At 51.5% G+C, this 15,019-nt stretch overlaps 2 protein-coding genes across 2 annotated transcripts; one reads left to right on the forward strand and one right to left on the reverse strand.

Moving 5' to 3' along the window:
* Positions 1-1,715: 1,715 nt before the first annotated feature.
* Positions 1,716-4,185, forward strand: Triagg1_6166 (CAZyme family GT3; the record flags this gene model as incomplete). Its single annotated transcript, XM_062900760.1, has 5 exons — positions 1,716-1,848; positions 1,903-2,000; positions 2,067-2,342; positions 2,445-4,012; positions 4,080-4,185. The coding sequence occupies 5 exons, from the start codon at positions 1,716-1,718 to the stop codon at positions 4,183-4,185; spliced, it is 2,181 nt and encodes a 726-aa protein (XP_062755023.1).
* A 5,309-nt stretch (positions 4,186-9,494) lies between these two features.
* Triagg1_6167 (uncharacterized protein) lies at positions 9,495-10,409 on the reverse strand (the record flags this gene model as incomplete). The annotated part of the gene is made up of 1 exon (XM_062900761.1): positions 9,495-10,409. One exon carries the CDS (start codon positions 10,407-10,409, stop codon positions 9,495-9,497), a length of 915 nt encoding a protein of 304 aa, XP_062755024.1.
* Positions 10,410-15,019: the final 4,610 nt, after the last annotated feature.

Genomic DNA, 15,019 nt, shown 5'->3' on the forward strand with positions numbered 1-15,019 from the left:
AACCTGCATCTAGACCGCCTGGTCGATGCTCTAAGATGCCACAACACATGGAGCAGAGACATACTCGTATGTCCGACCAGTGGTCAGAAAGTAGCTGAGGAGAATCTGTGGACCGTCAGGTTGTGTTAGCCGCTTTGGATTGCCTATCCTTGTTCTCTGGGAAACAATCTTGATAAAAAGATCCCCACAAGAGATAGAATAACCATCCTTGCCATCCCTTGCATGCCCAACTAACACGAACAGAGAGTCGTTGATAAGCACCATACGTCATCTCTGGAGCTTCGAGGACATATCCAAGGAGCAGACAATGTCTGGGCGTACACAATGATGCGAGTCTTTGTCATTGCAATGCCGTTTGGCGTCACCGCCTTGCAATTGAGTATTGAATACCACCCAAGCGACAATGGGATGCGGAGGATATGCAACTCGGGCATGGCTCCTCTCCCATTGGGGATCTTGGGGACCAGCAACGTGGAATAACTCGTGGCAGAGTCCAAGATATCCATGGTAAATGTCCGTCCAGATGCAAAACACCAGCCAATCCGCATCTCTCATCACATAACCTCGATCAGCTCCCCCGCAATCCATGGCGTCATCCCCACACTGCTAAGGTAGTGCACGAGGCCAGTTTGGCACCTCACCACCCGCGGTTGGCTTGCGGCGACCCGCTGGATTGGAGAAGACGAGTGGTTTGTTAATGCAGGGACACTTGAGGTCGTTGCTTGGTGCCAGTTGAGAGGGGGACGTCAGCGGCTCTGGCTTGTGGGCGGTGATGCTGAGAGGCGCTGCGTAGCGGGCCGAGGAACCATGCAAGCCCGGGGAAGACAATGGTGAGCTTTGGACGAGGAACCGGAAGAATCAAGGTAAAACAACGGTTGGAGGAGAAAAGACGAACAGCGGCATAAATCAATCCCGTGCAATTAATGCCATGCACGCACAAAAGCAGCCCTTAGGTAAGCTTGCGGCCTGATTCCAGACGTCTTCTCCCGATGATGCGCATGCGTCAAAACTGCAGACGCAAATCGCGTACATGAACACGCAGCCGTGGTCACTGCTGTTAGTGGTTTGGCCGGCATGGCTAGCATTGCGCTATCCCCAACCCCAGACCCACCGCCGACAGAGGTCTCCACTTTCTATGTAGCACCCCTCCAAAGCTTCAGTCCAAGTCCCTCATCAAGTTTCTTCTCCCCCTCTCGGCCTGACTTGTTTCTGCTCTTCCCGCGCATCCCACGGCCTCAGATTCAGCTTCCTCAGCCCTTGGATCCTCACGAGCCCGTTGCCCAGCTTCACGGGCCCAGCCATTGTTTGCCTCGCTGCCCGCGCTCACTCACCACTCGCAACAACAGCGTCCCGTCTAAGCTCCAACGCCACCTCAAACCCAGAAGCTCTACTACTACCTACTAGCACTAGGTAAGTCATCACACCACAATATCTCGCACCGAAATTCGGCCCAACTAACCAAAAGTTTTTTTTTCTTCGCCTCTCATGATAGTCGCAAGCATTTTCGGTTCGTCTTGTCACCTCCTGATGCTTTTTAAAACGTCCGAAAGCTTACAAAACTCAGCGCAGTCTTCCTAGCTTGTGCAGCCCTTGCGCAGCCCTAATCCATACGTCATCTGGATTGTCGGCCCGTGGCACAGGCCTCTTCGCCGGAGCTCTTCCCCCAGGGTCAACCAGCAACCTCTCGCGACATTTCTACGGTCCAGGACGACGAAATGGCCTCCAACGGAAACCCCGTTCGCGATATCAAGAACCACCTGCTCTTTGAGATTGCTACGGAAGTGGCTCATCGAGGCAAGTCGCATCCTGCCCTCTGGCGATTATGTCACCATATGGCCCTCCGCGCCCGTTCCTGCCCAATGTCGGCCCAGATCAAGAGCTAACTCATTTATTGCCTCACAGTCGGTGGTATTTACTCGGTCCTCAAGTCCAAGGCTCCAGTGACTACGGCTGAATATGGCGATCGATACACCCTTATCGGTCCCCTCAACCACCAATCGGTGCGCCCTCTACCTTGCAAGAATTAATTAATAGCTCAAAATTGGGCACCAACTGACGAGAAACAGGCCGCAGTCGAGGTCGAAGAGATGGAGCCCACCAATAAGGAGCTTGCCGCCACCATGCAGACCATGAAGGATCGCGGAATTGGCATGCTCTATGGCCGATGGCTCATTGAGGGAGCCCCCCGGGTTCTTCTCATTGATACCAAGACGGCTTACAACTTTGTCAATGAGTGGAAGTCGGACCTCTGGTCGGTTGCCAGCATTCCGTCCCCACCTGATGACGAGGAGACCAATGAGGCTGTTGTCTTTGGTTATCTGGTGGCGTGGTTCCTTGGAGAGGTAAGCATCCGTCGATACCCCAGTCCCGTGTAGTTGTCATAAGCTTTTCCCTGTCTCTGCTCCTCAGCGTCTGATTGGCCGCCGCTAACATGCAAGCACTAGTTTGTATGCCACGAGAAGGAAAAGGCCGTCATTGCCCACTTCCACGAATGGCTGGCCGGTGTTGCTCTGCCCCTAACCAAGAAGAGGCGAATTGATGTTACGACCATCTTCACGACCCATGCCACTCTCCTGGGACGATACCTCTGCGCCGGCTCGGTTGATTTCTACAACAACCTCCAGTTCTTTGACGTCGATGCCGAGGCGGGAAAGCGCGGCATCTACCACCGGTATTGCATTGAACGAGCTGCCGCTCATTCGTGCGACGTCTTCACAACAGTCTCTCACATCACCGCTTTCGAATCAGAGCATCTCCTGAAGCGAAAGCCCGATGGCGTCTTGCCCAACGGTCTCAACGTTACCAAGTTCTCGGCGGTTCACGAGTTCCAAAACCTGCATCAGCAGGCCAAGGAGAAGATCCATGACTTCGTGAGAGGCCACTTCTACGGCCACTATGACTTTGAGCCGGAAAACACTCTGTACTTCTTCACTGCCGGACGCTACGAATTCCGAAATAAGGGAGTCGACATGTTCATCGAGTCTCTTGCGCGGCTCAACCACCGACTCAAGGCGGTCAACAGCAAGATGACTGTTGTCGCTTTCATCATCATGCCTGCCCAGACCACATCGCTGACCGTTGAGGCCCTCAAGGGCCAGGCCGTCATCAAGTCCCTGAAGGATACCACAAACATCATTGAGCAGGCCATTGGCCGTCGCATCTTTGAGCGATCCCTCAAGTGGCACGAGGGTGACCCGATGCCCGATGAGAAGGAGCTCATCTCTGGCCAGGACCGTGTTCTCCTGCGCCGGCGTCTCTTTGCCATGAAGCGCCATGGGCTTCCGCCAATTGTGACTCACAACATGCTCAACGACAGCGAAGACCCCGTGCTGAACCAGATTCGCCGGGTGCAGCTGTTCAACCACCCGTCAGACCGTGTCAAGGTCGTGTTCCACCCCGAGTTTTTGAACTCGGCCAACCCCGTCCTGCCGTTGGACTACGACGACTTTGTACGTGGCTGCCACATGGGTGTTTTCCCATCATACTATGAGCCGTGGGGCTACACCCCAGCTGAGTGTACGGTCATGGGCGTCCCGAGCATCACTACCAACCTCTCCGGGTTTGGATGCTACATGGAGGAGCTCATTGAGAACTCGAGCGACTACGGCATCTACATTGTGGACCGGAGGATGAAGGGAGTCGAAGATTCGGTGAACCAACTGTCCAGCTTCATGTTTGACTACTGCAACAAGAGCCGGCGTCAACGCATCAACCAGAGGAACCGTACTGAGCGGCTCAGCGACCTGCTTGACTGGAAGCGCATGGGCATGGAGTACATCAAGGCCCGCCAGCTCGCTCTCCGACGAGCATACCCCAACTCGTTCAACGGTGATGAAGAGGAAGAGGAGCTGGAAGATTTCATCCGCGGGCCGGAGCAGAAGATCTCCAGGCCATTCTCCGTCCCCGGCTCGCCTCGCGATCGGACCGGCATGATGACCCCTGGAGACTTTGCCAGCCTGCAGGAGGGACGAGAAGGTCTAAGCACGGAGGATTACGTTGCCTGGAAGCTGCCGTAAGTATTCCACAGTGGCTGCATGATTTGCAGTTCTTTCGGTTTTTTGCTAACATGTTGGACCTAGTGAGGAGGAAGACCCCGAAGAGTATCCCTTTTCGTTGACTCTGCGAACGAAGCAGCCCAGTGACATCAGCCCGGAGACCCAGGCCACCCTCAACGGTACTAACTAAACGGAAAAAGAGCGAAAGAGAAGAAAAAAAAGAGCAAAGTTGGGCGTTTTCCCCATGAGCAACATGCGTCCAGAGCCAAGCCAGCATTGTATCGGATTAAGGGCAGTTTTGACAGTGAATCTTTGTGTGTCAAATCTTTGATAAGTGTTTTTTTGTTTCTTCCGCCATTTTGGGCGAGGTCCAATGGAAGCAAACAGATTGGGTAAGAGTGAAGCAGAAAAGAAAAAAAACCGGAAAAGAAGGCGTTTCAACCGAGGGACTCGTCGGCGAGAGTGGAGGGATGTCGGCTTTGGGCCAATTGCCGATTTGATCAAAGGGGGACATAAAAATACCTGTACGTATGTTGCGTGTTGAATGATGAATACATACAGTATCTTGGTACTATATTTCTTTTGCTTGTCTGCATTGTGCTTGCCCACGTGCTCTGCTGAAACGCTGTGCTCCAAGGAGCTTACGGGTGAGTATATGAAGAGTCAGAAGAGACTCCACGGCATGGACGACACGTGTCCTATTTTGGCAATGCAGACATGACGCGATGGGGTTTGGAGGTGAGATGGCGATCTGTTTAGCGCGGCAAATGGCGTTGAGGCTGAAGTTGAGCGGTGGATCTCCAATTACACGAGCGTGTCGTGCGTATGCACTAGGTAGTTGTGAAGGAGATTGGATTGTCTCTGGTGATGATTTACGAGTGCAGTACGAGTACTCGGTACAGTCCAGGACATAGTATACAGCGTATTGAATTTCAAGGGCTTCTCTAGCCGAGTTCAGGGCAGGGCAATGTTTACGACATCATCTCCGAGTACCTGGGGAGAGGGTTCGATTTGGACTTGAATTGACAGGAGATGCGAATCGATTGTGATGAGGTCGTCATACGAGGCCAAAACCCGTGCAAGGCATGATTTGAACGGTCGAATGAGAATCATGCGTTTGTTGCGTGTGTTTATTCTACGGAGCAAGGGGGGGAGAATGGCTATGGGGATGGGAGATGGGGGATGGGATGCCTGCTACAGAAGCGAGAGGAAGCGAAAATGGAGTTCGTTTGTCCATGCCATGTTCATCCCCTGGGGGCTGAGGCTGGGGGAATGGAGAATGGGGGCAGCAAAGATTGATTTTTCTTTTCCTTTCTTTTTTTTTGTTGAAGGGTGGATTGGGGGAAAAGGCGGTGATGCAAGATTCGGCAGGGTGATTTTTCTGTCTCTGTTTCCTAGCGTGAACTGGGCAACTAAGACAGAAACCAGAGCTTGTTCCCGCGTCTTTTGAGTTACTGGCCAGCAAGAAATCGGGGTTAGTAGGAGCGGTTTGTGTGCTAAGGCGAGATGGCCGCGCCAGGGGGGACGGCAAGCGATGAAGACTTGTGAAGAGAGTGGAGGCTTGAAGCAGGATTTTTTTTTTTTGCTTTGTTAGCAGGGAACAGGGATTGGGAGGACATGGGGGTTCGTGGCAGATACGAGTGAAAAAAAGAGAGAGGCTGAGATGCGGTGAGGCTTCTGTGAGGCTTCTGTGCATACACCGTATTTTTGACACGTGAAGGAGGGGGGAAGATGCTGTGATTGTGTTGATGATGTGAGTATAAGTCGATATTAGATATCAGATGGAGATTGATGGCATTATTTGATTGTGATTGTTTATACGAGTGAATTGCGAATGGCACGTCTCAATCTCGGTGGAAATTGCAACCCCCAGGCGATTGGCATTGTTTGGGCCACTCTTGCTGTACAGCGAAATACACACATTGGATCAAATAGTACTGGATGAGTCCGAATGCACGCTCTCCATCACAGAGAATTTAGAAAGCAAAACCCCCTGACAGAACAGCAAGCACAAAAAAAAAGCTCGTGTGGGGCCACAAGCTAATTTCGGTAGGTCGCTTCTACAGTTCATGTTTTTTATTTATTTATTTTCTACGTTGGACCTGAGCGATCATGGGCGTAGTTCTCAGGGGAGGGGCCCCCTTGTCATGTATCTCACAGTGCACCGTGTCTTTTTGCTTTGTCTTGTTGGTTCAATGGAGTTTTTTCTTTTTTCTTTTTTTTTGCTTGTTCATATTCGCATGCGGGTTTTGATGTGCTGTCAAGCGCGATGCTGGATGGTGGAGACCTGAGACTGTCTTGTCTTGTCTTGTCTTGCTTTTTTGCTGTTCATCGTCGTGCTGTTTTTTGCATGTGCTGCTAACTAGGTAGGTAGCTAATAAGCTATAGCTATACAGTAGCTACAGCTATGGGTTTGGTTAGTATGGATTGTTGAGGAGCGTGATGCGGATGTGTGATGCTTCTGGGCATGAACCGATCCATGGTTCTCTGTGCCGTTGCTATACCGCCATTCATGATGCCATTCATACATACATGCTCTCGTCTATTCTATTCCGTTCCGTTCCATTCTGTACACGTAGCAGTACAGTATGCAATTGACTAAAGCAGCGGGTTTTGCTTGCTTGCATCCAGCCGATCTTGTACAAGTAGAAACCAAGGCACGCAGCATCGCGACGGTGTCCCAGACAATGTCGCACTCTGAAGCGTGAGAGTTGCAAGCAGCATCCAAGTAGTAAGTAATCTCAAGTATCACCTACTCCGTACTGTGCTCTGTACTGAGGCTACAGCTCTTCTTTCATGTTTTTTTTTCTTGTCTCGTCTTGTTCAATTCGGCCGAGTGCGTGCAGTACCTATTCAGTTCTTGAAAATGCCAGCCCATCGTTCCACGTTTCACCATGAACAGGTGACATCTTCCTTGTGGTTGATTATTGCTTGGCCAGCCGAAAGCATGAAAGACGTTGAATAGAGCGGAATTGAAACAGCCCCGAAAAGGGAAATTGTAACAAAACGCTGCATTGATTGAAATGGCCAATTCCGTTTCGAACGCTCCACGTATTCTTGTAATACTGGTAATACTACCGGTGATTATCATTAGTCTTAGAGACGAACACATGTATACAGTAAACCGTCCATCATCGCCGTCTCCAAGTAACGTCGCATCCCGATCTACCTAGATAGAATACACGTACACACGCGCCTCCGTGTCTTGGGGCCTGCATCGCCCTCTCCGGCTGAGACAAGGCCCTCGATACGGACGCGAAGCAACAAAAAAAAACAAAAGAATAATACTGTAATGAACCGTTTTGCACAAGAAAAGAAACCCTTGTCCTTGCTCCCTATCTCGGCCGTCGCGGTATCAAAAGTCCAGCCTCGCACAAGTACCTACTCGTATGTGCACATTACAGTGATTCCACACTCGTAACAGGTAATGATACAGTGCATCAAACAGCCCTGCACATCATTATTTTGGGAAAATCCCCCTTGCCCTTGAAACCCATGCTCTCTCTCTGTCTTGCTCCTGAACCGCCCGTATCACGTACTCCGTGCGGCGTCACGTATCATATCAAGTATCACGTATCACGTATCATGTACGGGTACTTGTCAGCAGCAGCACATGGCAGCAGCAGCAGCAGCACGGATTGCAGATTGCTCACTCACTCACATGCCTTGTGCCTTGCACTGCCTGCGGGTATGTAGGCACGGCACACCTCGTAATACGGCATATAAATAAATGATAACGCAGTAAAAAAAAAAAAAAAAAGAGAAAGGAAAAGAAGGGATGCTCGACGCAGGAGCACGGAGTGCGTGCAGCGAACGCTCAGGTACAGAAGAGATAGATGACGAAGAAAAAACAAAAGTAAATTACGCTCATCCTTATTCTCCGATAGCTTTGTAGCATATTTCTCTTATTGTTGTGTATATCCTAATATCTGTGTACATATCAAACCTCAACACTGTTGTTACTACCACCAACTATCGTGACCGAAGCCGAAAGGTCTCACCTCACAAACCACCAAGACAAAAAAGTCAAGACACGCCGTAACCAGCAAAAACACTGACACAGCACAAAAAAGGTGCTAATCCAAGTCCAGTACAACAAGCATCAATCTCATTCCATGCCCCCCCCCCCCAAAAAAACGCAGTAATAGCACATTAGCCCCAAGCAGACTAAAACAAAACATGTCGGCAGTACTCCATACATCTGCATGTACAACACATCTTCAACTCCACCGCGGGAAGGGAAAAAAAAAAAGGAAAAGAGGGCAAAAGAAACTACACCAACCAAAATTCAACAACATCCCGTTCCGCCTTTTTGTTTATACCTTTTTTGCGGTGAGGTCTGTCCTGCAATTGTCATAAGCCGTAGCCATACACCTTGAAAGCACATTCCATTAAACCACTATAGTATCTGATACTCATATATACCACTCGATCCAAGGCAGCAAAACCCTCCATCTCATCTCACCTTGTAGTAAAACTCCATACTCCAGTTAGCATCACAGTACTCCGTAATATCCCCCGATTCCCACCAACGTCAACCGGCCTCACCCGCTTCATCAGGTCCAAATCCCCACTCTGGGCATCCACGTACCCGTACACTCAGTCAGTCATCAACGTCCAATGCACCTTCGGGGCATCCATTTCCCACGCCAAGTACCAGTACAGTAAGTACCAGCACCCTTCATGCACGCATTCACCCATCTTGTTCACTCTGGGTTAAGCACATCTTCAACGGGAATAAAGAAAAAGCGGCTCTTGTACACCGTGTTCATGGCAGACCGCCTCGCTGCCAGGGATGTCGATGCAGGAGTTTTGCCTATCAGGTCATGGACCCTTGCCAACTACAACGTCGGTGTAGATGCATGGAGAGCCCCAGTTCACCTCGGCAACCAAAGGCAACAAAGGCATAGTGGACTGTACGGAGTACTGTACTGTGAAATGGTCAGTCAGTACGGAGTAGTCAGCACACACAAATCGTCACTTGGCAAAATAGGCAAAAAATGGTTTCAAAATCGAGGTCCAAGGAATCTCTTCATTGGTAGCATCATGACTACTTGCGTAGCTATAGCGAGAGAGAAAAACACGTGTTTGCCAGCTGATGTCATCGCGGCTGCTTTGTCCCAAAGAAACTGATAGAAAAGAAAAGAAACGCCATGAGGCAATGCAAAGCCTCCCCAAGAGTGTCATGTTCGCATGACCAACTCTCCTCATGTATCCCCACGTGAAAACGCCGCTCTGTGCAATATATGCCCCCATTTTTTGTTATGCCATATAAAAATGCGCCGCCTATAAAAAAAAACCAAGTCGAAAAAAGCAAAAAAGGGACAAAATTCCAGCACCGTCGTCACAGAATTCGCAGGAGTGAAGAAAGTAGAGGCCAGCTGTGGTTGTTCGGATCATTCATAAAGAGAAAAAAAAGTAGAATGTGGATCCAGTGTCGCAAAAAGGTAAAATCGAGGTGAAGAGAGTGTGTGAATGGAATGGTAGCGGTGTATGAGCTCATACTCGGATGCTTCGTCGCCGAGTCAAGAAGCCCTGGCGAATTCGTTTTGTCGGTGACAGGGGGGATGCCGCATCGCTAACCGGCGATAGCGTTGTGGCTGAGTAGCTGCTGGCCCTCCTCGAGGCCATCACGTCCTGGTAAATCGAGGGCGGTATTGATGTCGCGTTCCGGGGAGTGCTGTGGTTCTCCTCCTTGTCCTCACCGACCTGCTCCATGGGCAGCGTCTGTATTGACAGAGCCTCCCGAGACAGGGACGCCGACTGGTTCAGGTTAGGCCTGCTACGCTTCCTGACCAGGCTAAGCGTCCTCTTGAACATCTGCGCCGTCTTGCGGAGCTGGGGTTCCGGCTCTTCGGGCTCCGACTTTGTCGCGAAAGGATCAATGTTGAGGAACGAGGGCGAGCCCCCGTCGAAGCTGATGGGAGACATGATGCTGCTCGACCGGGGAGGGTGCTGCGAAACCCCCTTGGCCGACGACGTGGAGCTGGTAGATGCCTTTCGGTGCTTCAGGATGGGCTCGGTCGACGTCCTTGTAAGCTCGTTTGCGGTGCAGCTCGTTGATGAGCTAGGCGATAGTGATCTTCGGGAGAGCTGGACGATGCAGGCCTTTCCAGAGAAGACGACTGATACCTTGCGGGCAATGTCCTGGCACGTTGATGTCTGCTCTGGTGTCTCTTGCGCCTGCTCGCTGTCGGAGGTGTAGTCGCAGTCGGAGAAGTCGTCGGCTGAAGAAGAAACATCCTCTTCGGATGAAAGGTAGAGAAGATGAGGGGCGGCAGGGGTGAGGACGGGTCGGTGTCCCGAAAGCTTCTGAGGCATGGTGGCCAGCAGCCTTGAGGCCCTCAGGGCGCTTCTGGGAGGTAGAGCGGGTGCCTTGGGCAGCACGGCCTCTGTCGTTGTGATTGATGACATGTTGGTGTCGAGATCGATGTCGAAGTCGGTTGGTTATGGTGCAAGCAAGCCCTCGCAAAGCTTGGGAGCTTGGGGGGGAAGCTTGATGTATATGAGAATCTCTTTGCGTGGTCCTGCCCCTCTAGAGTATGGATGCCTGGGACGAAATTCGACTGCCTATCAATGGCTTCCTTGAAAAGCTCCACCAACTTGGGCGATAGTCGTACGTGTGACGGCGATGTATCGAACAGGGCGGATCCAAGACCAATAAGGCGGGCAAAGTCGACGAGGAGGAAGAAGAAGAAGACAAAGGGAGAGACTCTGGTTGGGATTCTTGTAAGGCGTCAAACGAGCCAAGATATGGAAGTGGAAGAGCAAGGCAAGGTACGGAAGATATGAAGATATGGAACAAGGGAAAGGGCGGCCGAGGGAGGAATGTAGCTGAAGCTGTTCTCGTCTCGTTCACGCGCAGAGAAGGGAAAAAAAGAAAAGAAACTTGAGATTGAATATGAATGGTCTTGGAAGAGAATCTTGACTCTCTCTCCACGCGCCGGGAAGGGGGCACACACAGATACAAGTATGTTGAGGCAGGCATGGGCATGTTCCACCGTCTGGCATGTTGGTACCCGCGCACTGTGTACTTGCCACGGACGGCGAGCCCACTTCCCACCTTGGGGGCCCACTTGGTATCCCGGCAGGGGTTAGTTGTGGATCCCCAAGCACTGCCAGAAGGGGACTAGCCCGCGTTATGACGGCACAGGGCATTTGATGTGTCTTGTTCTGGTGCTGTGCAGAATGAATGGATTACATTACATGCTGGGATTACTGCTGTGCTGAAGCCGAACCTGTACAGGCACAATTACAGGTAGCCAAAACATGTCACTGGCCCTGCAAGCAAGTCGTTTCACAGGCCTGCAACTGGCCGGCCGGTTGACGGAGCGAGCAGCTCTTTCTGTCCACCCCATTTCGCTATCCCAACTCGTCATATTTTGCAAGAATGTGACTGCTGCAGATAGATTGGGAGTTTTGGACGGTGCTGGCTGGGCACTCCGTAAAAGCTGTCGGCTTCTCCAGTACTGCAGCAATGCCACCTCCAGTTCCAGCCCGTCTGTGGCTTGACATCTGTTGGAGATGGATTACCTTATGCTTTTAAACTTGTTTGCAGCCACGGCGTCGACGTCCCTCTCGCTAATGGAGAAACCAGCATTTGTATTTCTCCTCGTACCTTGATGCGCCACTCTCCAATCGTTCTGTCTGACGCCTCTCTTGCTCCCCCAGCCACCGCCTGTAAAATGCCATCATTCCAGTTGCTTCGTACGTACGACTGCTGCATCCATCGCGTCGCATTCGACTAGACGACTCTCGATGCAATACTGCAAGAATCAGGACATGTGTGTGAGAGTGCGAGTGCCGCTTTAGCTCGAGATGGCGAGTGTGACGTCCCACCAGCTCTCCGCACGCAACACGTATCACCACTCGACTCAAGTGCCGAGTGCTACCCTTTGCTCTCATTGGCATTCAGGCACAGAGCATTAGCCAGCGGTGCCAAGTAAAGTAAAGCAGAGTAAGCGGCGTAATCTAGAGCCAAGAGATATTTGATAAAAACTGCCAATTGTCAAAAGACGACAAGATCACCACGAAACAATCCTTTAATTGCTCCGGCAATTGACAGCGTTGATGGATGCCACGACATACAGACACCCGATGACTCGTCGCAGCCTCGCCGATCTCTCCTCTTGTCGCAGCAACCCGCCCTTGATATCGAATCCCCCTCCATCCTCACTCACACTCACAGCACGGACACGTTCCACGTCCCAACGCCTAATTCAAACCCTCTCCATTCTCCGCCGTCCGGATCATTCCAGGGGCCATGACGCCAACCGCACCAAGCGTCGACGTGGAGGCCGGAGCCCGTGTTGATTGGGTGAGGCCTGCCGTTATCGTTGCCATTGGGAGCAAACAAACTGTCCTCGTCTTCCAACGCCCATTAATCGTACGAGTGCTCGTGGCTACTAACTGACAAACCTCAACTCAACTAGCCTGAACGAACATCCCGGGCGGATCGTCGTCTCGTCACGCGGGTGCTGCTAGTCTACCTGTAGTCAACGGCTGAGCACGCAGCTCCCTGTAGCTCGTCATTTAACTGTTTCTGCTAGCAGCAGCGTAGTGACTAACATCATGAAGATGTCCACATACGATTAGGGACAGGCTCAGGGAGGATACAGTGCTGTACCGGTGCCGTACCGTAGCATCGAGACCGCAGATCGGTTTGAGCACTTTCTTGAATGAGAGATTGGAGTACAGGCCGGTATCTACTCATCTACAGGGACATTGATGAGAGTGCCGGCCGACGAAAAGAAAAGAAGAAGAAGAAGAAGAAGAAAAGGTCCATGCAGCTAATACGCGACGTACGGCTGGTCTCGGCAGCGCGTGAATCACCAGAACTGTCTGGTATCTAGCATCTAGCATCTACTTAGCCTGGCTGCACCATGACGCCCAGCAAGAACCAATCACGTCGTCCACACGGTCCTTTTCTTCCTCGCTCCCCTCCTCCTCATGATGCCCTCTCGAAAGGCCTTTTTTTTCATTTCATTTCCTTTCACCTTGTGCCATCCGAATTGGCTTCAGCCGCACGCACAAGAAACGCTTGCCGCCACGTCAAGTTTAATTACCCGTCTCCATGAGGCGCCGTGCGGCACGGATGAAAAAACGCTGCACAGACTGCAGCACCCGACGCAGGGCGAAAGGGATGCACCATGGCCAAGGCTTTCGGGACATTTTTAATTGTTTCCAATATCCTCTGGAGGGGGTTTCGCACGGAGTTGGCCGTACGAAAATGCAGGATGATACATTAGTACTACTCGTACGAGTACCCCCTTTGGTAGTAGGTTAGATAGGGCGGTATTTTATTGCCTTGAGATGGGGTTGATGCAAGACATTACGCCAATATCCAGCAAAATCACTTGGATGGGATCAATTCTTCCATCTACACCCTTTCCAGGGCACAACCTCCCTCGTGTCTACGCGTAACAAGATCCTAATCCAACCCTGATGCCTACGAACTATGCTTCAATCCGTTCATCCATTCATTCGTCCGCATTCAACTCACGCCATGCATCGCGCCATCGATTCTGGTCCCAGCCTCTCCCTCCTCTCGCCATCCAGTCAAAATTGGCAGACGCAGTCCATTGAATCTGATCTGCTCCGTAGAGTAGTTTTGGTGCCTCTGGTAGCGCCGACGTCCACACCCACCCGTCTCTCGGCTTGCATCGTTGCCGCCCAATCACCTGCGAATCACCGCACCGTGACGATACAGAATGCCGATGGAGGCCCTTTTTCCTGTTTCCTTTTCCCTCTTCCTCTTCGTCTGCGATTCCCTGCGCCAGACCGACTTTTAGGCCTCTGCAGATAGGATGATGGGTTAGCACATCTAAGTGCACCTCGGCGGCATCATTTCTCTACATGTACGAGTATATAGCAGCACCATTTCAATGTCTTGCATATCTTGGTGAAAGAAAGAAAGAAAGAACACATATAACGGCGTCACTCCTCCCGCTTGTACGAACCGAGATCGACTCTACCGAGCCCCTGATTTGCAGCATCAGAGTCACACCAAATTCTACAACAACTAGGGCCGGCCATCCCAAACTACGTGTACCAAAGATACCACCACCAAAGATCCTTCGTATCACCAATGTAAATGCAACACATGGGAGGGGCACAGACAAAATCTCAGCTCTGTTGATTGGAAATCCGCTACAAGACCACAAGACACAGCGATGCTCTTCCATCCCACCCAAACCTCGCCCATCCTCCCGTCCATTTACTTGATGCCCTCCTCTTCTTAGGTAGCCTCGGGCCTCGTATCTGCTTCACTGCACGTCTCAACCAGAACGCCACCAAAACCAACCAAGCCAAGCAGCAACCGTCAGTGACTGGCTCAAGCCGATAAGGCTGGAACACTGACTGCAAACTAGTGCCGCAAAACTTGGGCATCTGACAGAAACGCACCAAAAAGCTTCGCGACGCGCAGCGCTTCACATTCTGAGATCTTGGCTTCCATTCGCTAGTGATAACCTAGAATTTGACTCCGGAGGTCTGGGCTTCCGTCAATCTGGTTCATGTACCTTTGGACAGTGAAGCCATACTGTATCCCAGCCCTCTGGTAAGAGAGAGCACACCGTCACCGGCTGTGCTTAGCCCTCCCTCCCACCCTACAGCTGAAGCTCATAGCGCAAGTGACCTGCGTAAGGCTTGACGGAATGCTGACTCCGTATCGATCCCGATTGCTGCAAAACAACTCGAGAGTTCGGTCATGGTGGCGCGCCCCCGAAATAGCAACTTTGCTTATAGGGTAGGTTCCCCTCGTGCCTAAAAAGTGATTGACCCCAAGGAAAATGGCGTCATGGGGCTCCCGCCGGCTGACAACTTGCCTTTGCATGCGCCACAACCTGTCGAAAAGCCCCGTCCCAAAAACCTTCTCCGCGGCACCTCTTTAGATTACTCCGTAGCTTTGAGCTTGAATTTTTGCGGAGGGCCCGTGCCAGCCACAGAGCCACCAGCCACACATCCAGGATCCATACCCGAAGCGGACTAACCCTCTTTCAAACAATAAGAACAGAGCCAGAAAT

The sequence above is a fragment of the Trichoderma aggressivum genome (genome assembly GCF_033847375.1).
Source record: "Trichoderma aggressivum f. europaeum strain CBS 100526 chromosome Unknown scaffold_023, whole genome shotgun sequence".
Lineage (NCBI taxonomy): Eukaryota > Fungi > Ascomycota > Sordariomycetes > Hypocreales > Hypocreaceae > Trichoderma > Trichoderma aggressivum.